Source organism: Caretta caretta, chromosome 1 (assembly GCF_965140235.1).
Source record: "Caretta caretta isolate rCarCar2 chromosome 1, rCarCar1.hap1, whole genome shotgun sequence".
Classification (NCBI taxonomy): Eukaryota; Metazoa; Chordata; order Testudines; family Cheloniidae; genus Caretta; species Caretta caretta.
The window spans coordinates 349,778,422-349,805,228 of NC_134206.1; the positions used below are offsets into that span (position 1 = coordinate 349,778,422).

At 44.6% G+C, this 26,807-nt stretch overlaps 1 protein-coding gene across 6 annotated transcripts in view; it reads right to left on the reverse strand.

Annotated features, from left to right (window-relative positions):
* AHCYL2 (adenosylhomocysteinase like 2) overlaps positions 1–26,807 on the reverse strand; it is a 215,161-nt gene that overhangs the window by 70,849 nt on the left and 117,505 nt on the right. For 2 of the 6 annotated variants that reach the window (XM_048836783.2, XM_048836781.2), the window contains exon 1: positions 634–810. The exons of 2 other annotated variants lie outside the window; for them this stretch is intronic. In XM_048836783.2, coding sequence (XP_048692740.1) covers positions 634–687 — 54 coding nt within the window. In that variant the 5' untranslated portion in view covers positions 688–810. Of the gene's footprint in view, positions 1–633; positions 811–10,291; positions 10,733–26,807 lie in introns of those variants that run through there. 2 more of the 6 variants (XM_048836780.2, XM_048836782.2) reach the window with 2 other exon arrangements.

Sequence of the window (26,807 nt, forward strand, 5' to 3'; positions counted from 1 at the left end):
TTTTCAGGTGATAAATTCTAAGACCTTTAAAAACGACAAACACTTGGATTTAGGAGACTGACCTGCTTCGACCATCTGTGGCTATATATACACTGCTTCTAACAGCCATATAGATCTTTGGCAGGATGAAATGATTCAGGCTGGAATTCATGCCAGAGCCACAAGGGTTAATGATTTCTAAATGCAGGTGCATGCTCACTTCTTTTTAAAGAAGTGAGATACAGCTCCCCTCTTCCCGGGGAAGTTGCCCAGGAGCCCCAATTTAAGACCAGCTCTGCACAGATTTACAAAGCTCAATAGCAAGTATGGCCATCAGAAGTTCCGGTTTTCACATGCTGGTTTGCCCCATCCAACCTCCCAGCTCCAGATTTCCACTATACCTTCCCACAGGCGTGATCTGAAGAGAAACGACAGAACGTCTCTAAAATCAGCAGTTCAACTAAAAGCTGTGACACTTAAACCCCGATTCCTGAGAGGAAACAGCCAAACAAAGATGCGTTCTCTGGAGATTATGCTTCATTTACACCAGGTGAAGGGGCTTAGTCGATACCAAAAGTAAGTGACTGGGGAGAAAGAAACAATTGTACTTTGTTCTAGAAAGTCTACAGTATGGTACCTAAAGGCTGCCCTCACCTGGGCTTTAATCCCTGAATCGCCATTCACATGGTACTTCTTCTTGTTCGGCATAGCGTTATTATCTACAGCTCTTCTGCAATCCTTCCAGTCCAGTGTAGTTGCTGGCCATTCATTTATACCTCCAGCATCAGAAATCCTGCCTGCTCTGGTTTCAAGTCTCTATTCTGTTGTGCAGGGAGGAGGGCAGGTAAGGAGAGGGCTACACTTGCCTGGGTTTCCAGCTCCCCCTCCAACGGCCCATTTGGCAGGGAAGAACCCCGAGACTGAATGAGGCATTTCTGCTAGCATCTCACAAACAAGTCACAGCATTTTCCCTTTTTTGTTTTACATTGAGTGACAAAATGTTTCCCGACCTCTCCCCCATTAGCAGCGGTTTCTAACATGGCCTGACTTGTGTGTGCATAACAATCGCTTACTTATCTAACCAGTACATTTTCTTGCTTGCTATAATTAACTTGCTAATTAGGCTCTTTTCAACTTGGGTTCTCCCCCACCTCCCTTTCCCAATGTCAGATGATTACATTAACAGAGCCTCATTAGAACAAAATTAACTCACGGGCAACTAAAACAATGAAGGCATTTGTTGGGTTGGTAAATGTTTTTCAAACGATGCCAACCCCCCATGGCAGCAAGCGCAGAGCTCTCTGTCCTTGGAAGAGTCAAGCCCTTTCAGAACACAGGGTCACTTGCGGGAATGACAAGACTAACACCTACCTCTTCGGACTACCTCTTTCTCCATATTACAGATACCCCCCAATGCAGGAGAGGGGAAAAGGAGAAGAAGGGACAAGATAGGCACAAAAAGGCACTGGCAAAGAGCACTCCACGGTAAACATCTGATGAAGTGAGCTGTAGCTCACGAAAGCTCATGCTCAAATAAATTGGTTAGTCTCTAAGGTGCCACAAGTACTCCTTTTCTTTTTACTCATACTAGTGTAGCTCAGAGGGCACAGCTTTGTTACACATTTGCTAAGCAAGGATTGCCTCATTTGGGGATAGAAGACTTGAAATGAGGCAGACTTTTATTTCTTACTTACTGGGTCAGATCATCATTCCACAGCTGGCTACTCTGAGCTGTTCACAGAACAATTTTGTCCCTTCTGGATGGGCTCAAGGCAATCTGCTACAGTGCTCAAGGCAGGGTTACTACAGAACTTCAATGTGTTTGTCCAGAACATTTTATACTGGGAGAGTCATAGTACATAATTGGATTAACTAATGGCAAAGTCTAAACAAGTGTGGCAAAATACAGTGAGTTTTCCACCTCCCCCCCCCCCCATCCTATGCTATCACCAAACACTCCACTGAGTCACAATAATGGGAATTTGCTCTTCTATAGCACATTTCATCAGAGGATTTCAAAGCACTTAAACAGTATGAATCACAGCATCCCTGGGAGGTAAGGACATAAAGAATCCCCATTTATAAGTGAGGAAACAAATATTCCCTGTCTCACAAAGATGATCTACAGTAGAGATGGGAATAGAACCCAAGCATCCTAGCTTTAAGCATTAGACAACGCTCCACCACTATGAAATTTGGGTGTCATAATCTTCAGTTTCATTCATTGCTGAAAGTCAACTAATGTAGTTCTGGAGTGAAAAGTTACAGCTGTTTAATAGGACAAAGTAACACCACCCCACAGCTTATGACAAAGTGAAGAAATAGATTACATTCAATTGAAAATGCACAGAGGATTTGAGAAGTGCAAAACTATTACTCCAAATGGAAATTGCCAGGACATTGGGATTAACACCACTGCTGCATCTCAGGCTAGTTCTTCATGGCAACAGAGGTGTGTTTTTACTATCTTACTGTAAAATCCTAGAGAAGACAGTTTTTTAACTTGACGTAGCTATTCAAGTTAAGCCATAAGTGGAGGGTATAAGGTTGACCTCCATTAAAGAGAGTGAAGTCAAAATTACCTGTGCCTCGTCTCCACTAAGATTTTACATCAAGAAAACTAACTCGAACAGCTCTTTCAATGTAAAAAACACTCCCCCAGTGAAAAGAGAGCCTAAGGCGCCAAAGCTTAACAGACTATATAACCTATAAAGAAACTACTTAACAACTTGTCAGGAAAAAAGGTTGCAACACGCTTGTTCTTTGACGAGGTTAAAACGTAGAGAACCACATTCAGTCCTCCTGAAGTCCAGTGCTGTACCACAGTTTGAGAACATGGTTAACACATATTTTGAATCATCTGAGCTACAAAGATTAAAGTGCCTTTAACAGTGCAATGTGCAGGAGGTCAGACTAGATGATCATGATGGTTCCTTCTGATCTTAAAGTCTATGAGTCTGTAAGTACAGGGGTTGTAATCTGGTCTTCCAACAATGTTAACATGGCCACATTGTGTGTATGGAGTATTTTCTATTCCTGTTTGCTTTGTTAATTGTAAGTCTTAATATACTTATTATAGTATACCCATAAAAAACAGTAAGTAATATACAGAGGGGAATGCTGCAGGAAGAACTAACTTTGGAAATGTCTTGAGTGCTTGATTTTGGAAACAGCACTTGCAGGAATGCTCACTTTTTTCACTTAAAATCTCTAGTTTCTTTTAAGGAACAAAGGAAAAGAAACGGGGGCTACCGATTTTGTGCAGCCTACAAGTTCATGGGGATTTGCTAATGGAGCTTGTAAATTCCTTGCTCACAGCAAATGGACTTGTAGAAATAAAACAGGGCAAGCTCTAAATTACTCTACAGCCAATCAGAATGTAATGATCAGTAAGATCTCGATACATACCAATTTAGATGTTTCACAGTCTCACCTTTATTTTGTTATTCCTGTGAGAAACAAGGTGATAAGAATGTCTCTTTCCAATGGGAAAGGAGTACTTGTGGCACCTTAGAGACTAACCAATTTATTTGAGCATGAGCTTTCGTGAGCTACAGCTCACTTCATCAGATGTATACCGTGGAAACTGCAGCAGACTTTATATACACACAAAAAGAAAAGGAGTACTTGTGGTAATAGCAGGAGAGTGAGTTTGTGTGTGTATGGGGGTGGGGGGGATGTGAGAAAACCTGGATCTATGCAGGAAATAGCCCGACTTGATTATGTAAAGAGTTGTCACTTTGGATGGGCTAGCACCAGCAGGAGAGTGAATTTGTGGGGGGGGGGTGGAGGGTGAGAAAACCTGGATTTGTGCTGGAAATGGCCCACCTGTTGATCACTTTAGATAAGCTATTACCAGCAGGACAGTGGGGTGGGAGGAGGTATTGTTTCATATTCTCTGTGTGTATATAAAGTCTGCTGCAGTTTCCACGGTATACATCTGATGAAGTGAGCTGTAGCTCACGAAAGCTCATGCTCAAATAAATTGGTTAGTCTCTAAGGTGCCACAAGTACTCCTTTTCTTTTTGCGAATACAGACTAACACGGCTGTTCCTCTGAAATCTTTCCAATGGGAAAATTCTCAGCCTCTCAGAACACCCAACTGGGTTAAGTGATTTTACTCAAACTTCCCAAAAAGTTCCATCGAGAAGACAAACTTAAGGCAGAGAACAAGTAACTATCATCCAAAAATAGTTTAGAAAGTTACAAGGCTGTAAAAATAAAAGGATTAAAATGGAAACTGTTTGGCAATCTCACCTATAGTGGTTATGACCAGCCTGAATTATGATAATACTTTGCCCTTTATAGCACTTCCTATCAGAGGATCTCAAAGTGCTTTACTTAATGCTCCCAGTGTTCCCATGAGGAAGGTATTACCCTATTAACAGATGGAAAAATGGAGGTACAGACAGGTATGCAACTTGCCAAAGCTCATAATGTGCAGAGACTGGAATTGAACCCAGGACTCCTAGCCCTCTGAAAACTCTGGTTTAACCACTAGACTTGTGAAAAGTCCCCAGCCAACTAAGATCTCATCATTTTTCATGAAAGGAAAACCACATGACTGCAACAACACACAATACCCTGGTTACCAGGAGAGATGCTTTATATCCTGTTACACTTTCCTGCATGAAATCAGAGATGTGCGTATGGATGCCTGGTGCGAATAGCTGAGACACCTCCAAAACACACAGAACTGGCTTGCTGAGGTAGACACAATGCTTTTCCCTCCACTGTGACACAAACTCACTCCTTGCTTAGTGACAACAGCTGCCTAGCACAAAATGAGCTGTAAAATGTGAAGGTTAAGTTACTTCAGTTAACTTGTAACCCTGCCTCCTTCAACTATGTTCAAAAGACTTATGATTCATATCCTTTTTGAGGAGGGAGCTGTACGAGTGTTTCAAATTTTCTCATGCCTTAAATTAATGTGTAATCCTGACAACTCTACTTGTTGAGCCAAGGCCTATGCTAAAGCTTTAAGTGTTTAAGATTCCAGCCCTACAGCTAAAATGTCACATGGATTCTAACTCAGTAGATTAACGTGTAAATTTTAACCTTTTGCACTTCTGAAGCACAATTTGAACTTCTCCCAATAATGCATCTTATTATCCAGACATCTTGCAGTTGCCACGTCATTTGCTCTCTGGGAGGCCATAGGCATCCATCTAGAGCAGAGGTCCCCAAAGTGTGGGGACCACCCCACTAGAGGGGTATGGAGGACCATCCAGGGGGGCTCAGCAGGGCCCAGGCCAGCCCCCCCTGGGGGCAGAGAGGGAGCACCATCCAGCCCCTTCCCGCCCCCAGATCTATTCTGGTTCAGCCCCCAGCCATGTCCCCGGCTCCTGGCCCCGTCCCTAGCCTTGGCCGCTGACCGCGGCTCCGTTCCCAGCCCGGGGCCAAGGCTGGAGGCAAGGCCAGGAGTGGAGCTCCTGCCCCCACTGCAGCCCGGCTGCAGCAATGCTCCCACCCCCAGCTGCGACACCGGCTCCCGGCTCCACGTGCGCCTGGCCCCATCCACAGCCGTGGCTCTGTTCCCAGCCCAGGGCCGAGGCTGGGGGCAAGGCCGGGAGTGGAGCCACATCTGGCCATGGGCCCAGCTGCCCCCACCGCAGCCTGGCTGTGGCTCCTTCTGCCCCTGCCCCCAGATATGGCCCTGGCCCAACCCCACCTGCAGCCCTAGCTTTGATCCCCTTACTTCTCCCCCCAGCCATGGCCCCGCTCCCGGCCCCAGCTCGGGGGTGGGGTGGGGGAAGAGCATGTGGATAGAGGTATGGTGGGGGGGACCCGCAACCCTCAAAAGTTTGAGGACTGCTGATCTATAGTATTTCTAGTGTACCTAGAATCTCAGTGCAGTGATAAATGAAATGCAAATCAAATATTAGACCACTGCCTAGAATAGTACAAACTCCAGCTTGAAAGTTGAGTATATTCTACCACTTCACAGGAGACCCGGGATGGAGGTTGAATTTGGTTCTCAGACCTCTTGGATATCAGTGCCAACAGGGAGGTTGAATCGTGGTATATTTCAATCAAGCCCACCCTCACACCCAGTGGCTTGCTCAGACTACCTCTTGCCCAAAGAGGTCCTAGCAGACGAGGAGAACTTTCACACTTGGATGCCAGGAAAATCCCTTCCCCTCACTGCCATTCCTAGGCTTCTTCACTAAAAAACTTCCCACCATGGCCAAATTGATACAGCTCTACTGGTGGAAGTGCTAATGGAGACAAGACTCCAAGCAGATACTAGAATTTTATCACTATGTTCATATACCTGTTCAGAGCAGGCTTATGTACCACAGGTAAAAACGCTGCCATCTGATAGTCCCTGGTCTATATTACTGCTACCACCATAGCAACCGTGTTTGGAAGTGCGCTGGTGGGAAATTTTTAATAAAACAGCTTTGTGTGGACAAGGCCAAAGAGAGACTGGGATGACGAACTACAAAAACTTTTACAAATGGAGAAAATAGTTCCCCAAACTTGTTACCAGGTCTGTTTGTAGCGGTACTGTGACAGCTGAGGCCAAGTGGCAAGGTTCTTTCCATATTATTTCAAGTTGCTCAGGTAACAAAAGGGGGCTTTGTCTTCTCCAGTATAAAATCGTAAGATCATAGAAGTTAGAGAGGAAAACACCTGTTGGGTCCTCTAGGCAGGATACATTTCCCCCAACAGTGAATGCATTTGATGTTGAAATGATACTACACTTGATCTTAGTCACAGGCCCAAAACCAGCAAGTTTTTCCGCTTGTTTTGAAAGTGGTGGTGAAGTTCCTTTAATGCGCTTGCTACAGGCCATCTGCATGCGTTGCCCGGGCATCTCTGCTCTTTGGACCCATATAGACACTATTCAACACAGACTAGAAAGGAACAGCCTTTTCCCAGAGCAATGAGTTATCATTACAAGTGAAACCGGTTCCCTCTGTGTACTCTGAGCTATTACCATGTCTTCAACATGAAACTGCTGAATTTTCAGAAAGAATCCATTTGCCTGGTGTTGCTGGTGTCTCACCAGCATTACCACTGCACTGAGCATGTTTTTTTGCTGAAAACAAATAAGGGAACTTTTGCTGAATTTTAAAGGGCAGATCTGAAAATCCAATACTTGATTTTACAATTGCCGCAGGTCCCCAGCAGTACTTCTGATCCCGACCACACTGGGGTTAGAATCACATGAGCCACAACTGCATTTAAACAGGGTTTTTGCTAGCAGGATTCTTCTACCAAAATTTCCCTAGATTGGTGTGGACAGGGATTTGCTTAAGGCCAGTATTTAGACTAAGCTATAGGTTACCTGAGAGGTTATCTGCGATTAAGTCATGGAGGCCGCAGAAGTCCTGGAATCCATGACTTCCAGAGACCTCCGTGACTTCAGCTCATGGTGGCTGGAAGCTGCAGGGTCCCCCTGCTGCACATGGTGGCTGGTGGGGGGTACCGTGAGGCTCCCAGTTGCTGAGGGCAGCAGGGGCCCCTGGAGCTCCGAGACATGGGTGACTCCAAACCGAGCAGCTCCCGGCTGCCACAGGCAGCGGGGGACTTTGAAGCTCCGAGCCTCCACACGTGGTGGAGGCCCCGGAGCTCCGAGCTGGAGCCCCTGCAGCTGCCCAGCCTCCGTGGGTGGTGTGGGGACTCTGCAGCTCCCCATTTTGTCAAGGATATTTTTAGTAAAAGTCACGGATGTGTCACGGGCTTCCATGAATATTCTGTGACCCATCCGTGACTTTTACTAAAAATATCTGTGACAAAATCTTAGCCTTATCTATGATACCATCTATGCACAGTCCAGATCTCCGCTTCATTGTAATTTCTACCATATTGAGGTCACAGTAGTCCCCCAACATAGTTAACATTGGGTTCATTCTCCTCAATCATGTTCTAACCCTATTCCTGTTTTTTTCTTCAGCCCTGTAAAACTTCAAATGTATAGCACAACTCAGGGACACCTTACATTACAAGACTGATTTAAATCACGTCAGGAGATTGCTGTGTCGCAACCGATTCCCCCAATGCCGTGAAAGTTATAATGTATGTGGGACCTTAAGCTTGGTTGTTGTACAACCAGTTTAAAATACAGCTTGGCTGACCCATGCGAAAAGGACTAAATGTAGGGTTAGTTAAAAATCAGTGCTTTATCCAATGTGGGGACCTAGGTTAGAACAGTGATTTTTTGTAATCCCCGAACTCCCTGAATCTTAACACCCCACAACTCTGAGAGGGGTAGTAGGTTTGAAATAAAGCACCAAACCAACATGTGAATTTTGCCATTCAGGACAATCTTTATTTATAGTGTGGTTGGACCCATCCACATTGGCTTGGCAAATCACGTTATATCTGGGTTTAGCAGAGTTCAAACTGATTACGCGTGGCTGTTAAACACAACCACAAGCTCTTTGTATATGGGCCTTGTAGCACAGACTCTTTAAAATGTATTTTTTCCAGAAAAAAAACATGTCCAGATAGCAAAGAGAAACTGTTAGAGCCCTGCTAGCAACCATCACATTTAAACTTATTTTTTGCTAGCATGGGTCAGATCCCAGTATGATTACGGCACTTGTTTCTTTGCCCTAAAGATCTAGAAATTATGAATGACCAAACTAAACCTAGTTCATAAACAGAAATCCCGATTTGAAGATATCTGAATCAGTGAAGACACTTCTAAAGTGTCAAATGTTATGCCAAGTTTTATCAATGCTGACCTTCAAATGTAATAACTATTTCCTGACAGTGTGACATAAAATACAAGGTAAACTGGGGTAAAGTACAGTAGAGAATTTCACTCTGTAGAACACCAGCAGGCTGGGGAAAGAAAATGACAGGTTAATAACTACTGTAAAGCTTTTAGTGACTAGCAAAATCTGTAGAGAGACTAATTAACACTGAATTATTCCAGAGGACTAACAAAGTTCAAACCGAACCAGAACAGATCCTCTGAAAAGGTATTTTTATAGCTTTGAGCATTTACATCAGACCAGTTCAAATACTGGATTTTACCACTGGGTATTTGCAAAGCTTGTTGCTGCAACACATTTTGAAGTACCTGCAGAAACCCAGATCTCTTGCTATAATGCTCTAAAACAAACCAAAGGCCTTCCTTAGGCTCTCTCTACACTGGCAACCGATCGACAAAACTTTTGTCATTCAGAGGTGTTATAAAAACACTCCCCCAAAAGACACAAGTTTTGTTGACGAAAAGCTCCAGTGTGAGCAGCGCCTGCCGACAAAGCTGCCGCCGCTTGTTGGGGGTGGAAGTTTTTTGTCGGCGGGAGAGCTCACTCCTGCCGACAAACAGTGGCTACACGGAGTGGCTTTCAGCCGCACAGCTGTATCAGCACAGCCCTGTCGCTAAAAGGTGCGTAGTTTAGACACAGCCTAAGAAGAGCTCCTAAAAAGAGTCAACTTTTCAAACAGAAAGAATTTTAGGTTGTAAAACATGAGTAGCAATCTGGGAAGGAGTAATAGCTCTTAATACGGCACTCTTTTGCACTAGGATGGCATAAGCATTTTTAAACCATGGTAGGTGCACAGACACTTTCTCTGGTGGAAGCTGTCCCCCAGACACAAGCTTTAACTGTTCCAGTGCTGGCTAGTTTTCAAAACAGAATCACTATGTTGTCAACCGTTTCAAGAACTCCTAGTGTCAAAGGAGCAAAGCAGAGAAAAGGTTATTTCAGTTCTCACTGTGTTCCCTCTCCTGCCCTCTTACTGGTTGAGGTGAGGTTGAGCAGCACATGTTGCTCTGAGGATCAGTTGCCTGCTTTAAAATTAACATTAGGGAAGGTAACACAGACATAAGCAACACAGATGCCATTTCAAAGATGGAGTCCTACTTAGTAATAAACATTGAGACTGCCAACGAAATAATAAAGAGTGTTTGCTACGCATGTCTCAGAGAAGACAATGCAATGCACCGCAGAAGATTATTCTGCGCTTCAAGTGGTTTTTCCTCCATGTATCTCAGATTGCTTTATAAACATTAAGTCCTTACACAATATTCTGGTGAAGTAGGAAAATAGTATCCCCATTCCATGGATGGAGACTATTTCTAGTGCCACTTGACCTTTTACAGTTAGACTGGACAGTATATGTACAATGAAGAATAATCCTGCATGGACAGGGAGATGGGACTACTGGATCTTGCCTGCCTCTGACTTTAATGATTCCCATTCCTGGTAAATTTTATTATACTTGAGTACAATGCAGTAAAATTGAGCCTGGCATAAATCCACCTGACAAAGAGAAAGTCCCTTTAGAAATCCAGTAGTGACCGATTTGCTATGTATTAACTAAAATAACAAACTATACGTCAACTCACCATCCACTCTGGCATGTGGAAAGCAGAGGTACCTGCGCTGCTGTCCCATTTCTCCATAGCTGAGACTTTTCAAGTTTGTTCTGTAGCAAAGGGAATTGCTATTTGGATGTGCAAAAAAAAAAAAAAAATACACACACTGTACGAGCGCACTCAAACTCAAGAGCCAAACTCCTAGCTTTTCAGGAGCTTCAGTGGCTGCACCCCCTTCCAGCACAGGCCTTCTATTCAAATGAACCTCATTAGTCAAGTGCTCAGACAGAAGATAGGCAGCTCCAAGGACTGATTCAATGCCTCGTTTCTGTTTGAAACCCTGGGCCAGATGACGCTCTCAAACACAGCTTCTCTTGTGGCTACTTCATACTTTCAGCTGGGCACTGCATGATGCACAAGTAATGAACCCCTCTCTCTACAGACTTTTAGCTCCAGTTGAGTGCAGAGTGCATGCCTGGCAACCTTGCTTTTGTGTGTGTGATATCTATCAATGGCCTGCATACGCCCCTAAGAATACGTCACCGAAAATGCTGATACCGTGATCAATGAGGATCAAGGTCAAGAACGCACTTCTATTTTTATAGCTCCTTTTTGTACTGTATTGTAAACATGTGTCTCCTTGAATATAGCTGGATACTTGATAGCATTAAAAGTTCATGTAACTCTGAACAAAATAGCATACGAGTGCCTCTAGCTGCTAAAAATGTACTCCTGGCAAACTAGCAAAACAGTGTATTTAAAATTAACCTCTAAGTGCCACAATTTTGTATAGAACACAGTAAATATTGTTTTTAAAGAATATATGCATTTATCAGACTCAGGGAAAAGCAGTGGAGTGTATTTACTTGTCCACAGCTCCCTCTGCTGGGTACCATGCACACCCCTCTTTTTGGAACTAGCTGAAAAACAGGTTTCAGAGGAACAGCCGTGTTAGTCTGTATTCGCAAAAAGAAAAGGAGTACTTGTGGCACCTTAGAGACGAACCAATTTATTTGAGCATGAGCTTTCGTGAGCTACACGAAAGCTCATGCTCAAATAAATTGGTTAGTCTCTAAGGTGCCACAAGTACTTCTTTTCTTTTAGCTGAAAAACAGGTACTGTATAAACATCTAGCTGAAATGAACGATTATAAAGTGTTCTCATGTTCAGAAGAGTTATGGGGTCCAATGTTTGTTCACTCCACATTAAACTTGCTCAGTTCACAAGTAAAATTATGGCTTTGTGATCTGCTAATGCTGCACACTCAGCATGGGGTTTCTAAATTAAGTTGGGTCTTTCTGGTTCATTCACTACCAACATTTAAGATTCTGCAATCAGAATTTAGTGAAGAATCTATCTTCAATGCACAAACTAGAAAAGAATCCAGCTCATTATTCTGTAGCTGCATCGGTTCTGCAGGAGTAAAAAGTAGTAAAAACTTTCATCATTACAGTCTGGAGAGCCATGTCTGATTACACACAAAACAGATGTTAGAATAAAGTGTCAAACAACAGCACATTAATATTTTATCTGTTATTGGCTTTTTATAAAAGAGAAATTTCATATAACAATGGCAATCTGGACTAACTAGCTAATCTTCTTACAGAAGTTAGTTTTCCAATTATAAGCTCCAAATTCCACCCAAAAGAAACCGATCCCCTTGAAAATTTCCATGCCATTTCTCATTCAGAGAGATTTATTTCTGGGAAACCCCCCAAAAAAGAGGTTTAAAGTTATGACGGTTGACTTTTTCTCATCTCTGAATTTTTGAACAATTTCCTAAGGTTTTTTTGGCACATCATCTCCAAAATGGCTCACACTACGAACTTACAAATGTGTTTTAGCATTGCTGATAAATGTCTTCCAGTGTTTGAACACATATTAGTATTCCAACAGCATACTTCCATAACAGAACAAAACAACGGGGCAATGTTAAGGTTGGATGGGAGCTGCAAATTGGTGGGGGGGGTGTTAGTGAATGATTATATGGCAGTGGAAACCTGGCTGGATATCTTTACTGTTCATACAGAGTTTAATGTGGATTTTTTTTATTTGATAGGTATAGAATTTTTGTAAATAAAGTAATGGGGGGCGGTGCCACCTTGAATCCACTGAAATGCTGTCAAATTTAGCTCTTCTATAACAAAGTTTTTTGTTTGTTAACAATACTTTAAGACAACTGGACAGCACTCTGGCTTCTCTCTTTCTCAGAGATATCGACAGCTTCCCCTGCATGCTTCTTAGAAGTACCATGCAAGAGGATGAATACAGCACTTCACACTTATTCATTCCTCTCTCTTCCATCCTGCCCTCATCAGAGGGTATTTGGCTTCTGAAACCACCTTTTCTTAATTTTGCATTGAAAAGCTCACCTAAATGCCTGGGACAGTGTCCTGTAATCTACAGTAGTTTTCCTCTCCTATCCTCCTAGTGTACCAACAAATGGTTTGGAGTTGCCAGGTACTAGCTGAGACAGGGTCATCTGAGGCTAGGGGATAAAACTGAAACCCAAGCAGAGCATCTAGTATGTTTTGGACAAAGAGTTCTAATGAAATAGGGACAAATTCAATGCTGGGGTAAGCAGGGACAACTCCACGGAACTGGATGTAATCCTAATATGTCAGTGGTGAATCTGGCCCATAGACTAGATCAGGGGTCTCAAACATGCGGCCCGCGGGGTTATTTTCTGCAGCCCGCCAGCTCCCCGCGGCTCCCACGCCCCCAGTGCTTACCTAGAGCAGCTCTGGCCCGGCGCGCACTGGGGGCAGGGCAGGCTCCCTGCCTACCTGCCCCGCGCCGCTCCTGAGGGAGTGGGGGCACAGGGGTCTGTGTGTTGCCCTTGCTTCCAGGCACCGCCCCCCACTGCTCCCATTGGCCGGGAATGGGGAACTGTGACCAATGGGAGGTTCCGGGGAGGTACCTGGAGGAGTGGCCAGGGAATTAAGAATTAAGGAAGAATTAAGCACTATGAGAATTAAGGAAACCCTGTCCTGACAAGTCTTGAGGAGCACCCTGTGTATGAAGGGGAACGGCAGGAACACGTACAGCAGGTGACCCATCCATGACAAGTGAAAGGCATCCACGATGGAGCCTGGGCTGTGGTTCAGGAAGGAGCAGAATCTCTGGCACTTCCTTTTGCCCCACCTCTGGAAAATTGAGTGAGTGATGTCCCATCTGAGGGACCACTCGTGTCCATGGAACGAGCAACTGAGGTGGTCTGCCAGCTTGTTCTGCACCCCCGGAAAATGCGACACCTGCAGGGTGTATGGAGTGGGCAATACAAAAGTCCGACAGCACGAGGGCTTCCCGACAGAGGGGAGAGGAACGAGCACCACCGTGTTTGTTTATATAGAACATCGCTGCGGTATTGTCTGTGAGCAGCAATACACACATGCCCTGCAGACCGGCCTGAAACACTTGGCATGCCAGGCGAACTGCCCTCAGCTCCATCACGTTGATGTGCAGCGATAGCTCTGCATGGGACCAGAGGCCCTGGGTTCTGATATTGCCCAGATGCACTCCCCGACCGAGCGTGGCCAAGGGAAAGCGTGGGGTGGGGTTTTGCGAAGGGTACTCCCGCACAAACCAGCTGAGGTTGCAGCCACCATTGGAGAGAGTGGAGAACTTGAGGCGTGAGGGTCACGATTGAGTCCGATGGGTCCCTGCCTGGTCTGTGCACCTGCGCTAACCATGTCTGGTGCGCCATCCTTGTGCCCATCTTCAAAAGTTGGGCTTGGGGCTGGGGGGCTGTTTGGTTGAACCCTGACCTTGGCCCGAGGAGGATTGTGGTGGGAGTTTCCTGTTATTTCTGCCCCTCCTCCTAGGTGGATCCCGCCTAGAGGGTCCTGGGTAGAAACAGGACGGGGGCTGAGGTCTAAAGGGCTTTCTCTGAGGCGCTGGGGTGTGTAGCCCCAGAGACTTCAGAGTTGCCCACGAGTCCTTCAGGCTATGCAGGCACGTGTCCGTATTTTGAGCAAACAGGCCCTCACAGTCAAAGGGGAGGTCCTGAATTGTATTTTGGACCTCAGGTGGGATCACTGAAACCTGAAGCCATGCACTCCGCCTCATAGCAATGGCGGTGGCCATGGTTCTAGCCGCAGAGTTTGTTGCGTCCATGGCTGCCTAGAGGACGGTCCTAGAGACCACTCTACCCTCCTCAAGGAGCGCACCGAACTCCCTGTGAGAATCAGCTGGGATTAACTCCTGGAATTTAGCCAACGAGCTCCAGGAATTGAAAGTGTAACAGCTAAGCACTGCCTGCTGATTTGCTACCCGAAGCTGGAGCCCCCCAGTCAAATAGACTTTACAGCCAAAGAGATCCAGCTTCTTGGCATCATGTGACTTAGGTGCGGGGCCTGGTTGATCCTGCCACTCCTTGTGGTTTGCCGCATCAACCACCAGAGTCCCCAGTTGGGGGTGAGTAAACAGATGCTCATAGCCCTTTTGTGGCACAAAGTAGCGTCTCTCGACCCCTTTAGCCGTTGGTGGTATAGAGACCAGGGTTTGCCAGAGCACCTTCGTGGTGTTCTGAATTGTGCTTATGAGGGGCAAAGCTACCCTGGAAGGATCCTCGGGGGTGAGGATGTCCACTATCGGACCTGAGTCCTCCATAACCTCCTCTGCCTGGAGGTTGAGGTTGACTGCTACCCTCCTAAGCAGGTCCTGGTGGCCTTGGTATCCACTGGTGGTAGAGTGGTGGAGGTGCCCGCCACCGCCTGGTCCGGCGAAGAGGAGGAAGAAGTTCCCAGGACAGGGTCTTCCTGCTCCTCGGGTTCTCTGGAGGCCGAGTCAGGTACCTTGGAGCACCCCGCGACCGGAGGTTCAGGGAGAGGAGAGGCCGTGCTTGACTGTGGCCACTCAACAGCCCTGTCCCGTAAGGGATCCTCAGGGACCCCAGGGGTGTGGCGTGCCATCGACGTCGCTGATGGAGGGGCACCGGGGGCCGATACCATCAACACTGGCCTAGATCCCTGACCTTGAGCCTGGTGGTAGGCCCGGGGGGGGGGGTCCAAACAGGCCATTGCACTGGGCCCTGCCACTGCAGTGGCCAAGTGGCGACTCGTGCCGATTATTCCACCAACCTACGGTGCCGAGACTGGGAGTGGCTGCATCGGGACACAGACAATTCCGCGTCTGACTCTGACAAGTATTCTGTACCTGACCATGGGGGAGTGGAGCCCGACGGTGCCAGGGAATGGTACCAGGGAGATGGAGATTGGCGCCGCAACATCATGGGCTTCCCCCGATGACGAATCAACGGCGGCGCTGCCGCCAGAGCCACCGACACCATTGGTGCCGCCACCGGTGCCACCATTGGGGTGGGAGGGATAGCTCAGTGGTTTGAGCATTGGCTTGCTAACCCCAGGGTTGTGAGTTCAATCCTTGAGGAGGGAACTGGGGCAAAAATTGGGGATTGGTCCTGCTTTGAGCAGGGGGTTGGACTAGATGACCTCCTGAGGTCCCTTCCAACCCTGAGATTCTATGATTCTATGATCGGTGTTGCGGCCAGTGTTGTAATCGCCCACGATGCTGTGCACGACGCCACAATCGGTGCCATCGCCGTCACTACTGGTGGTGCCTGAGTTTGCGGGGCCAGGTACTGAGCCGTCATATCAATGAGGTCTCGAGCCGCCTCATATGCGTCTGGAGTGGAGAAGAGATCAAGCTCTTCCTTCAAATCGTCATGGGTAGGAGAGTCTGTTCTTGCCGGACTCAACGGCTCTGCACCTGGGGCCAGAGTCAACCGTGCCGGTTCTGAGGGACCAGACCTAGGGTGTCCTGCCAGAGGACGCATCCCTCTGGAATCCCCCCTCGGCTTCCTGCCCAGGGAACGTCCCCTGTCTGGTTTCTTTTTCTTACGCGGCACTGGAGACTGTGAACGGTGCCGCTGTGAGGCACTGGCCTTGCGGGCTGGGAAGCAGTGCCAGTGCTCCCTGGTGGAGTCCTTCCTCGGTGCCGGGACATCCCGCACCGAAGGTGCCGGCATCGGCTCAGGCTGTGGCTGAAGGGCCGACTCCATCAAGAGGAGCTTCAGGCGATAGTCCTGCTCCCTCTTAGTCCTGGGTCTGAAATAGGGCACTTATCTGTCTGATGGCCCTCCCCGAGGCACTTGAGACAGGTGGCGTGCGGATTCTTGTTGGCATAGGTTTTGCACACCTCTCGCACGCTTTAAACCCCTGCGACCGAGGCATACCCCGGAGCCAGGGAGAGTAGAATGGGGGGGGAAGTTCGTAAAGTAATCTAATCTACAACTATTAACTACTAACAAACAACTATGTACACTAGAAACCAGGGAACCACTAGGTAAGGCACTTGCAAAGCAAGAGACTAAGCTGTTCCAATGACCGTCACGGGCGGTAAGAAGGAACTGAGCAGGTGCTGGGTTGGCAGCGACATATTTACACCGCCATGAAGGCGCCACTCTAGGGGTCTCCACAGCCGACCCAACGGGTTCCGCTAGGGAAAAGCTTCCGGCGAACGTGCACGCAGCGTGCACACACACCTACTGGAATGCACGAGCAATCACTCGAAGAAGAACCAGTGCTTCTAGCCCTGCGAACACCTGCAGCTATTTCTCAAACTAATGCTCTCTCATTAGCCTTCAGAAGATTTAATTGGAAACTGAGAATTGATTGCTCCTCTCAAACAGTGAAACAAAAAGCATCGGTTGAAAAGTTTAAAAAGAAATTAATTTTTAAAAGTCACTTGCGGGCTGACTATATGTATTAGTAACTCCAATAAGGAAGTCAGTATTATTCCACTGTGCTCAACAAGCTAATGAAATATTAATTCAAATAATTCTGAATCTGCTGCAAATCTTGACTTCTGCAATCATCACGTTTTTGAATCATTAGTATCTGGTGTGTGTTTTTATATATTCTTGTACTCACAGAAAATATAACTCACGTAAAAACATCATACTTGGAAAATACTTCCAATATCAAATGAAATAAAATGGATTACTTCCAAGCCTTGTTAGGCTAAGATCTTTGTGCCAGGAACTTCATCTCCACATCTGTCTGTAAAGCACACAGAACACATTTTAAGCTAAATAAAAATAGTTCTACCACCATTTTCTTGCATGCTGGACCTACTAAACTTGCATTGCTTCCTATACCCTTATTTTAGCAGAGGAAAGGCATCCCATGATAGGAAAAGGCAGATAATGAATCCTGGTCCCCTAGATATCCTAAAAAAAAATCAGACCTTGAAATCTATAAGAAATGAACTGGTCTTAGTCCAGTTCCTACTGCAACATATCATAAATGATCACCACAAAATAGGTACCATCTTAGACAGCGTGAGCAAGCAGTTCAGTATGTTGGCAAAACTCCCATTGACTTCAAGGAGGGAGTTTTACCTGTTTAATGTACTGCAGGAGCCCACAGAGTAAAAGGAACAGAATGAGTAAGAATGCACCATGTTCCTCTTGCCCCGGGTCAAGGATAAGGCATTCAAAAGAAACTTGCCCTGCTACAGAACTATTCTGTGGATAGAGAGCTCCAGTATCCAGGACTCTTAATTTAGCATCTTTCATGAGTGAAATTCACCCCTGTGCAGAGAGCTACCACAAGCCCTAAAGTGCACAAGAAACATCACTTTCTTTGTCACTCTGATCATCAGAAAGATGCCGAACCATATTCAATAAATAGCTCCCTCAGTTAAATGAGCCTTGGACTAGCAGAACAGCTGAAGGCTTTAAAAACATTTGGTAAACAAAATTTAAACAGAGAGGTGAAATGCTCACTGGGAAGGACACCCCAGGACAGGCTTTCACCTAGTAGTAACAAGTTTGAGAGAGGAGAGGAAAAGTGATTCCAAAGCCTTATGTAAATAGGGCTTTAGAGCCTGCTTTAATAAACGCTTTCCCTGAAACCACAGAGGAAGACACGGCCTGAAAAATTAGAAATATTAAGAGGTCTCTGCTGGAGCTCATAGAAATTCTTGGCTCTACAGAATAACGGATCCAATCTCTGTTGAAAACTTGAATAAAACTTAATGACAGACAGAGTCTCTTCAGTAGAACAACCAAACAAGGCAAGCCTCAGTAAGAGATGTTTGGCAATTAAACAAGAAGGAAGTTTAACGTGAGAAGACAGGCAATGAAAACTCTACATGGACACTAGGGGGTGCTGAGAGTCTGCAGAACAACAGCATTTATTCCTTATTTAATACATTCAACTTGATGGTTGCAAAAAAGCTTCCAATTTACACCTTTCTGTGGGAACTCTGGCGTTAGGGGACAGCAAGCTGGGCAACTGCCTGGGGCCCCATGCCACAGTGGTCCTTGCAAAGCTACAGAGCTCAGACTCCAGCTTCAGCCCCAGGTGGGAGGGCTCAGGGCCTGGGGCTTCAGCCCTATGCAGTGGGGCTTCAGCTTTCTATCCTGGGCCCCAGCAAGTCTAATGCTGGCCTTGCTTGGCAGCCCCCCTGAAACCTGCTCATGGGCCCCCAGGGGGCCCTGGTCCCCTGGTTGAGAACCACTGTCTTACAGCATACAGCTCCACTTGGAGACATTTATCATTATGAACAGCACTGCTTTAATGAGAGAAAGTAGAAAATTAATAAGGGCTCCCTCAAAAGAAGGCCATTACTCTGGTGCCAATGTACAAAATGAAGCAGGAGGGGGAAACTTAGTACCCACTGTGCCAACTTTAGAACGAGCCTGCATTATTTCTATTCAACAGATGAGATCCCAGGAAAGAGTACATTAAATGCTCAAACGCACACATTGTTTTCCCACCTGTTTGAGCAAGGTATTTGCTGTTAAATGGACTGGAACCCTATTACATATTTACTTTTAAATAAGTACTTTCAGTGTTTGTAAATTAATGATCTCCATGTATGCCATACCAGTTCCAAGCTCTTTGGGACATTGTGGGTGAGGGCCTAGCTCAGAGAGCAACCTTCTTTAGGTGGGAAGCCTGAATGGCAACACTTTTCACAGAAAGTCCCACTTTACGTGATCCTGCTAATGGTGAGTTTGAGAGTCTACGTAAGACATTCCAGTAACTAAAATACTTAAAAGAAGTGCAGCAATTGCTTGCAAGAATGCGTATGCAGGAGAATACAGAATGGATTTTCTCTGTCTGTAGAGTCCTCTGCAGTTCATCCTCTGGACTCAGAAGGCCCACCACTAAACACAGTGGGGTTCAGCATAAGGAAATGCCTTCTACCGGTGCCAAAGACTTCCTCAATTAGACGAGCTGCTGAGCTAATGAACAGTTACATTTAGAAAATTAATTCTATTATAACTGAATAAATAAATAAATGATAAAGCCCCCACCTAGCTCTCCTGCAGTGCTTTTCATCCATAGATCTTCTAGCACTTTACATAGGAGATAAATATCATTCCCATTTTACAGATGGGAAACTGAGGCACAAAGGTGAAGTGGTTTCCCCAATGTCACCCAGCAAGCCAATGGAAGAGCCAGGAATTAGAATCCATGTCTCTTAAGCCCCAGTCCAGCTAGCCCTACAATTAATGCATTTTGATAAATTACTAAAATCCTAGGAAGTACAACAGAAATTCGTATGATTGGTTTGTCTATATATTCATCTTAAATACTTCATGACAATGAGTTTATAGACCAAGTCCAAATGCCCAATGAAAATCTAGGGGATCTAAGCGTATGTCACCTTTCCAGGGACATAGAGCATAGCCTATAACTTCTAATCACCAAAAAGGGCATTCAAACTCACCTTCCACCCATTCAAAACACTCTAACAAAATGATTTCAGAGGCCGAAAGAGGGCTAGACACAAAAGCTGCACCTCTCTAACTGGTATAGTTAAAGCAGCATAACTGGATGGAATTATATCAGTATAAAGGTGTTTATATCTGTGTAGTTTAGTCCCATATAGGAAGGGGAATAAGCTATGCTAGTATAACTACTCTGGTATAAGACAGTTTTATAACAATTTATCCACATTCGCATTACGGGTTGTACCAATGTAAGCATTTCACAAAAAATCCCACAGCCCTAACCAAAATAATTATATCAGTATAAAAACTGTATAAACCAGAATTTATACACTAGTTACATTTAGGGCTTTCTAAACTTCAGGTTTTTTACCTGAGGTTTACTGATTGCCATTTAACTTGAGGTAGTTAACACATTTTCAGAGGCTGGCCTGAATTTAAGCTAAGGGCTGGTCTACACTAGAAAATTAGGTCAACCCCACCTATGTTGCTCAGGGATGTGAAAAATCCATACCCCTGAGCAACATAGTTAAGGAGACATAAGTCCCCAGGTAGACAGTGCTAGGTCGATGGAAGAATTCTACCACCGACTTAGGGCATAGCTACACTACAAAATTAAGTCGACCTAATTTACATCAGCATACAACCACCACAGTAATTACATCACTTGTGCATGCCTACACTTTGCTCCTTGTGTTGGTGGTGTGCGCCCTCATCAGGAGCATTTGCAATGGTTGAACTCTCAGTGTGGGGCACTGTGGGATGGCTTCTGAAAGTCAGCAACAGTTGATGCAAGCAAGGCAGTGTCTACACTGATAATGCATTGTCCTAACCAGATTGACACTGACTCCATGCCTCCTGTGGACGTGGAGTTAAGAACATAAGAATGGCCACACTGGGTCAGACCAAAGGTCTGCCCAGCCCAGTATCCTGTATACCGACACTGGCCAATGCCAGGTATCCCAGAGGGAATGAACCTAACAGGTAATGATCAAGTGATCTCTTTCCTGCCATCCATCTCCACTCTCTGACAAACAGAGGCTAGGGACACAATTCCTTACCCGTCCTGGCTAATAGCCATTAATGGACTTAACCTCCATGAATTTATTCAATTCTCTTTTAAACCCTGTTATAGTCCTAGCCTTCACAACCTCCTCAGGCAAGGAGTTCCTCAGGTTGACTGTGTGCTGTGTGAAGAAGAACTTCCTTTTATTTGTTTTAAACCTGCTGCCCATTAATTTCATTTGGTGGCCCCTAGTTCTTATATTATGGGAACAAGTAAATAACTTTTCCTTATTCACTTTCTCCACACCACTCATGATTTTATAGACCTCTATCATATCCCCCATTAGACTCCTCTTTTCCAAGCTGAAAAGTCCAAGCCTCTTTAATCTCTCCTTATATGGGACCCGTTCCAAACCCCTCATCATTTTAGTTGCCCTTCTCTGAACCTTTTCTAATGCCAGTATATCTTTTTTAAGATGAGGAGACTACATCTGTACACAGTATTAAAGATGTGGGTGTACCATGGATTTATACAAGGGCAATAAGATATTCTCCGTCTTATTCTCTATCCCTTTTTAAATTATTCCTAACATCCCGTCTGCTTTTTTGACTGCCACTGCACACTGCGTGGATGTCTTCAGAGAACTATCCACAATGACTCCAACATCCTTCTTCTGATTAGTTGTAGCTAAATGAGCCCCCATCATATTGTATGGATAGTTGGGGTTATTTTTTCCAATGTGCATTACTTTACATTTATCCACATGAAATTTCATTTGCCCTTTTGTTGCCCAATCACTTAGTTTTGTGAGAACTTTTTGAAGTTCTTCACAGTCTGCTCTGGTCTTGACTATCTTGAGCAGTTTAGTATCGTCTGCAAACTTCGCCACCTCACTGTTTACCCCTTTCTCCAGATCATTTATGAATAAGTTGAATAGGATTGGTCCTAGGACTAACCCTTGGGGAACACCACTAGTTACCCCTCTCCATTCTGAAAATTTATCATTTATTCCTACCCTTTGTTCCCTGTCTTTTAACCAGTTCTCAGTCCATGAAAGGATCTTCCCTCTTATCCCATGACAATTTAATTTACTAAGAACCTTTGGTGAGGGACCTTGTCAAAGGCTTTCTGGAAATCTAAGAACACTATGTCCACTGAACTCCCCCTTGTCCACATGTTTGTTGACCCCCTCAGAGAATTCTCACAAGAGATCAGTAAGACATGATCTCCCTTTACAGAAGCCATGTTGACTTTTGCACAACAATTTATGTTCTTCTATGTGTCTGACAATTTTATTCTTTACGATTGTTTCAACTAATTTGCCCGGTACTGACATTAGACTTACCGGTCTGTAATTGCCAGGATCACCTCTAGAGCCCTTCTTAAATATTGGCATTACCTTAGCTATCTTCCAGTCATTGTGTACAGTAGATGATTTAAAGGACAGGTAACAAACCATAGTTAATAGTTCCGCAATTTCACATTTGAGTTCTTTCGGAACTCTTGGGTGAATGCCATCTGGTCCCGGTGACTTGTTACTGTTAAGTTTCTCAATTAATTCCAAAACCTCCTCTAGTGACACTTCAGTTTGTGACAATTCCTCAAATTTGTCACCTACAAAAGACAGCTCAAGTTTGGGAATCTCCCTAACATCCTCAGCCGTGAAGACTGAAGCAAAGAATTCATTTAATTTCTCTGCGATGACTTTATCGTCTTTAAGTGCTCCTTTTGTATCTCGATCGTTCAGGGGCCCCACTGGTTGTTTATCAGGCTTCCTGCTTCTGATGGACTTAGAAAACATTATGTTATTACCTTTTGAGTTTTTGGCTAGCTGTTTGTCAAACTCCTTTTTGGCTTTTCTTATTACATTTTTACATTTAATTTGGCACTGTTTATGCTCCTTTCTATTTACCTCAATAGGATTTGACTTCCACTTTTTAAAAGATGCCTTTTTATCTCTCACTGCTTCTTTTACATGGTTGCTAAGCCACAGTGGCTCTTTTTTAGTTCTTTTACTGTGTTTTTTTAATTTGGGGTATACATTGAAGTTGAGCCTCTATTATGGTGTCTTTGAAAAGTGTCCATGCAGCTTGCAGGGATTTCAATCTAGTCACTGTACCTTTTAATTTCTGTTTAACTAACCTCCTCATTTTTGCACAGTTCCGCTTTCTAAAATTAAATGCCACAGTGTTGGGCTGTTGAGGTGATCTCCCCACCACAGGAATGTTAAATGTTATTATATTATGGTCATTATTTCCAAGCGGTCCTGTTACAGTTACCTCTTGGACCAGATCCTGCGCTCCACTCAGCACTAAATCCAGAGTTGCCTCTCCCCTTATGGGTTCCTGTACCAGCTGCTCCAAGAAGCAGTCATTTAAAGTATCGAGAAATTTTGTCTCTGCATTTTGTCCTGAGGTGATACGTACCCAGTCAATATGGGGATAACTGAAATCCCCCACTATTATTGAGTTCTTTATTTTGATAGCTTCTCTAATCTCCCTTAGCATTTCATCTTCACTATCACTGTCCTGGTCAGGAGGTCGATAATAGATCCCTACTGTTATATTCTTATTCGATCATGGAATTACTATCCATAGAGATTCTATGGAGCATGTGGATTCATTTAAGATTTTTATTTCATTTAATTCTACATTTTCTTTCACATATAGTGCCACTCTCCCTCCCCCCACCCCACGACCTGTTCTGTCCTTCCAATATATTTTGTACCCTGGAATGATTGTGTCCCATTAATCCTCCTCACTCCACCAGGTTTCTGTGATGCCTATTATATCAATATCCTCCTTTAACACGAGGCACTCTAGTTCACCCATCTTATTATTTAGACTTCTAGCATTTGTGTGCAAGCACTTTAAAAACTTGTCACTGTTTATTTGTCTGCCCTTTTCTGATGTGTCAGATGTTTCTTGTCTGATCTGGCACATACTTTATCCTTTTCCATCCTCTCCTCCTGACTAAAACCTAGAGAATCTCTAGCAATAGATTCTCCTCTAAGAGAAGTCCCTATCTGATCAACGTGCGCCTCTGCAGCAACCGGCTTTCACCATCTCTTAGTTTAAAAACTGCTCTGCAACCTTTTTAATGTGAAGTGCCAGCAGTCTGGATCCACTTTGGTTTAGGTGGAGCCCATCCTTCCTGTACAGGCTCCCCCATCCCAAAAGTTTCCCCAGTTCCTGATAAATCTAAACCCCTCCTCTCTACACCATCGTCTCATCCACGCATTGAGACTCTGAAGCTCTGCCTGCCTACCTGGCCCTGAGCGTGGAAGCATTTCTGAGAATGCCACCATAGAGGAAAATTGGATTGGAAAAATGCACCATAGAGGTCCTGGATTTCAGTCTCTTTCCTAGCAGCCTAAATTTAGCCTCCAGGACGTCTCTCCTCCCCTTCCCTATGTCATTGGTACCTACATGTACCACGACCACCGGCTCCTCCCCAGCACTACACATAAGTCTATCTAGATGCCTCGAGAGATCCGCAACCTTTGCACCAGGCAGGCAAGTCACCATACGGTTCTCCAAGTCATCACAAACCAGCTATCTATGTTTCTTGTCACTCTCTTGAGGGCACAAAATCACCAGCAGCCTCAGTTCCATGCCGTCAGTCAGCTTAAATCTGTCCCTATTTTGGGATATAGGAATCTTAACAGATATTCCAGGACCAGTTTAAGCAGTGTATTTTCTCAGCAATAAAATTAATATGTTTTAAATGTGCATTGAACAACCAAAGTAATTTATCCATATAATGCAAGCCAGTAATTTCCTCCAAGCAGAAACAGATATTTAACTACAGCTATTAGCCTGTGACTGTCCACGTAATCCATTCTCTCATTCTTTGTCTTCTTGCCAAGTTTGCTCTGAAGGGTCTTGGAATTGCAGATTCTTCCCTTTCCACAGATATGGAAGCCTCTTCAGGGACCCAGTCTTGCCAACTCTTGCAATTTTATTGTGAGGTTCATGATATTTGGTGCTTTTCTTATAGCCTCAGTTCCGGGAGTCATGTGATTATGTAAGAATCTCTTCTTTCGGTTTTTAAAAATTGAATTTCTAGCCCTCAGGGTTGCAGAGAAAAGTTTGAAGAAAAAAACCCAAAACAAACAACACAAACTCTAAAGGGATCAAAACCAAGAGGGCAAATAAAGAAAACACGTTTTCAAGGAAATGTATCATGATTTTTTGGCAGGTTCAAGGCAGTTCATGGGAAGCTTTCTTGGACATAGTAAGATTTGAGGACAACAGGTCTAGATCTTGCATGACTAATCCAAAACTGCATGTCTTTGAAAATGCCAGGGTATATTCAGCGCATACTTATAGAACTAACAGTTTATTTTATCCATTGCACAGTCTCATTTTCGAATTTTGTTATAAAGCTGCAAAATGGCACATGAAATAACTGTACAAGAACATGAGGAGAGCAGTTATTCTCCTGGTTGCTTCAAGAGTGATTAAAATCTAGGAGTTAACACAAAAACAAACAACTCCACCAGGCTTTTCACAAAACACATATCTACAGCAATAATTAGGTTTCCAGATTTAATTTCTGGTGTGCTGAGACCACTATTTATCATGATGTCCTATACTGTCTTGCTCCTTGAGTGCCACTTGTCTGTTATACTCTCCTGTTGTCTCTTGTTTTATGGATTATAAACTTTTGGGGGCAGGGACTGTCTTTTTGCTCTGCATATGTACAGTGCTTATAAATGGGGCTCCTACTTACTGCAACAATACAAATAAATAATGATCGTGATAATTTATAACATGATCTGGAATACCCATGAGTTCCAAATTCCCAATCCTGACCCTGTTCTCCAACTTTTCCACCTTCCTGTAGAGTCATTTTACTCTCAGGTTTCAGAGTAGCAGCCGTGTTAGTCTGTATCTGCAAAAAGAAAAGGAGGACTTGTGGCACCTTAGAGACTAACAAATTTATTTGAGCATAAGCTTGCTCCTTTTCATTTTACTCTCAGATACTACTGTAAATATATCCTCAGGGCCAGAGGTATTTTCCAAATCCACTAGTCTGCTATCTGGCTCTTGAAGTTTACAAACTCAGCCTCCAACTTGCTGTCAATTGTGAATAATGCATAATAGTGCCCACCTTTTTGTGCTGTAGTTCCAGTCTCATTATAACTGCCTTTGTAAGTGTTTCAATCCTGAGCAAGGACCTGATCTTTAAGAATACCAGGAGAAGCCACGCCCCACACAGTTCCTGGTTTCTTGAGCAAGCTGCTAAAGGTTTCCCGTTGGGCCTGAATAAGTGCCCATGCAGTTTCCTCTGACGCCAGCAATTCCAGTGAGCAAGTTTCCAGCCGCACACACAAAAGGGACCTCAGCACTCCACCCTTCGGAGTGAAAGTCTACTGCTACACTAAGGAGAACATGTCCAAAAGAAAAAGTATGAAGCACGCAAGGCAACCACAAAAATCCCCAACTTGAATGAACTTGGTCATGGACAGGCTGCTTGATTTAATGGAAAGCAAGGAATATTGCTGCCAAGGGCCAAAGAATTGGGAATTCTCCACGAGTACGACAAAGAAACATCCTACCTCAGAGAAGAAAGTGGCTGGAAAAGCAAGCCTGGGCCTAGTGCAAACCATATAAGTTTGGATTAGGGAGGTCTCAGCTGACATGGAAAGTGGTTATCCTATTGAATTTTATTTCAGGACAGCTTCCCCAGTGGTTGGATCTGTAATATATTAATTTTGAAACAACTTTAAAATGAAAAACTAAAGCTCAAGGTAAATGCATACAATTTGGCAGACGTAGGCATCATGGTTTTACATTCCTGCATAACAATTCTGAGCACTTGGGGAGGCATCA